The following is a 1,337-nucleotide window of genomic DNA, read 5'->3' as shown; positions in this document are numbered from 1 at the left end:
TTTTTTGAGGTGCAGGACCCTGGGATAGAGGTTAATCTTTATGGATCTGGGAAATTCACCACCAGATCCTGGTGCTGACTTTGCATCCATGCGCATTCCCGCTCTCCTGTTGCTTTTTATGGCCCCTGTTGAGCCCTGGAGCTCAGTCAGGTCATCTGAGTCCCCAGCGGAGGCTTCCAGGGCGAAAGGGGTCTTGAACGAGCGCTCGGATGGTTCCCTGGACCCGAGCCTAGAGCAGCTGTTCAACATAAGCCTGGGGACTCAGATCTTCCATTTGGCATCGGGTCAGCCAAAAAAAAAGCCAGGAGGCCCAGATCTGCTGATTGTATCCCAAAGGATTTCCCTTTTCCCACCTCCCTCCTGCAAAAAACGAAAGGATAGGGAGCCTGGGATTTATGGGGGGCAAAGGGCAGGGACCTTCCTGCTCTCTTTTTCTTCCATCTATGTGTTGTCCTCTAAAGCCAAGGTCTTTGTCACCAGTTCAAAGAAACCGGACACTGCAGGAGTGACCTCGGGCAGCGGGTTCGTTCCTGGAAGAGGAACGCCCACTTGGGGCTGGATGCCAAGCATTCATGTTCCTCGTCCAGCCCCGGTGAAATCAGTCCTTGCCCGCAGGAGAGAGGCCATGGCGGCCGTGTTTCTGCCCGGCAACCTCCAGGATGAAGCCACTTGCTCCGTCTGCCTGGAATTCTTCAAAGACCCCGTGTCCATCGAGTGCGGGCACAACTTCTGCCGGGCGTGCATCATCAAGAGTTGGAAGGACTTAGAGATGGACTTTCCCTGCCCGCAGTGCCGAGAGGTTTTCCAACAGAAGAGCTTCCGACCCAACCGGCAGCTGGCGAACATGTCCGAAATCATCAGCCAGTTCACCCTCCGCGGGGGCAAGGGGGCGGAGGAGGACGGGCTCTGCGCGAAGCACAGGGAAGCCCTGAAACTCTACTGCAAGGACGACCGGAGAACCATCTGCGTGGTGTGCGACAGGTCCCGGGAGCACCGGCCGCACGCCGTGGTACCCGTCGACGAGGCATCCGAGGAGTACAAGGTACCTGTCCGTCCGTCTGTCCTCCCCGGGTCTTTCCGTGCGGTGCGTGCGTCGTTCCGTGCGTTTGTGCTCACGCGGTCACCCGCCTTTCCCACGCTCCGCCGCCCTGCCAAGAGCCGCTTGCTGCTTTCTAGCGTTCCAAAAACCTGGAAAAACCCGGCTCCTCTCCAGACACGCAAAACTCTTCCCATCATCTCTGCAGCCGGGGAGAGGGTGGGATTAAAAATAGGGCAGCCGGGACCGCTTCTCCCGTGCAAGCTCCGGCAAAACCCCTGGGCTCGAGCCACGCGAGCGT

The 1,337-nt window shown here is 58.4% G+C and overlaps 1 protein-coding gene across 1 annotated transcript in view; it reads left to right on the top strand.

Moving 5' to 3' along the window:
- Nucleotides 1–556: 556 nt before the first annotated feature.
- The window catches only part of LOC104514124 (tripartite motif-containing protein 7-like), a gene marked incomplete at its 3' end in the record, with an annotated part of 5,630 nt that continues 4,849 nt past the window's right edge, over nt 557–1,337 (top strand). Inside the window, exon 1 of the mRNA XM_010157687.1 lies at nt 557–1,042. Coding sequence (XP_010155989.1) covers nt 560–1,042 — 483 coding nt within the window. The remainder of the gene's footprint in view (nt 1,043–1,337) is intronic.

This window comes from Eurypyga helias, unplaced genomic scaffold, assembly GCF_000690775.1.
Source record: "Eurypyga helias isolate BGI_N326 unplaced genomic scaffold, ASM69077v1 scaffold36638, whole genome shotgun sequence".
Lineage (NCBI taxonomy): Eukaryota > Metazoa > Chordata > Aves > Eurypygiformes > Eurypygidae > Eurypyga > Eurypyga helias.
This window is presented reverse-complemented; position numbering and strand designations above follow the sequence as displayed.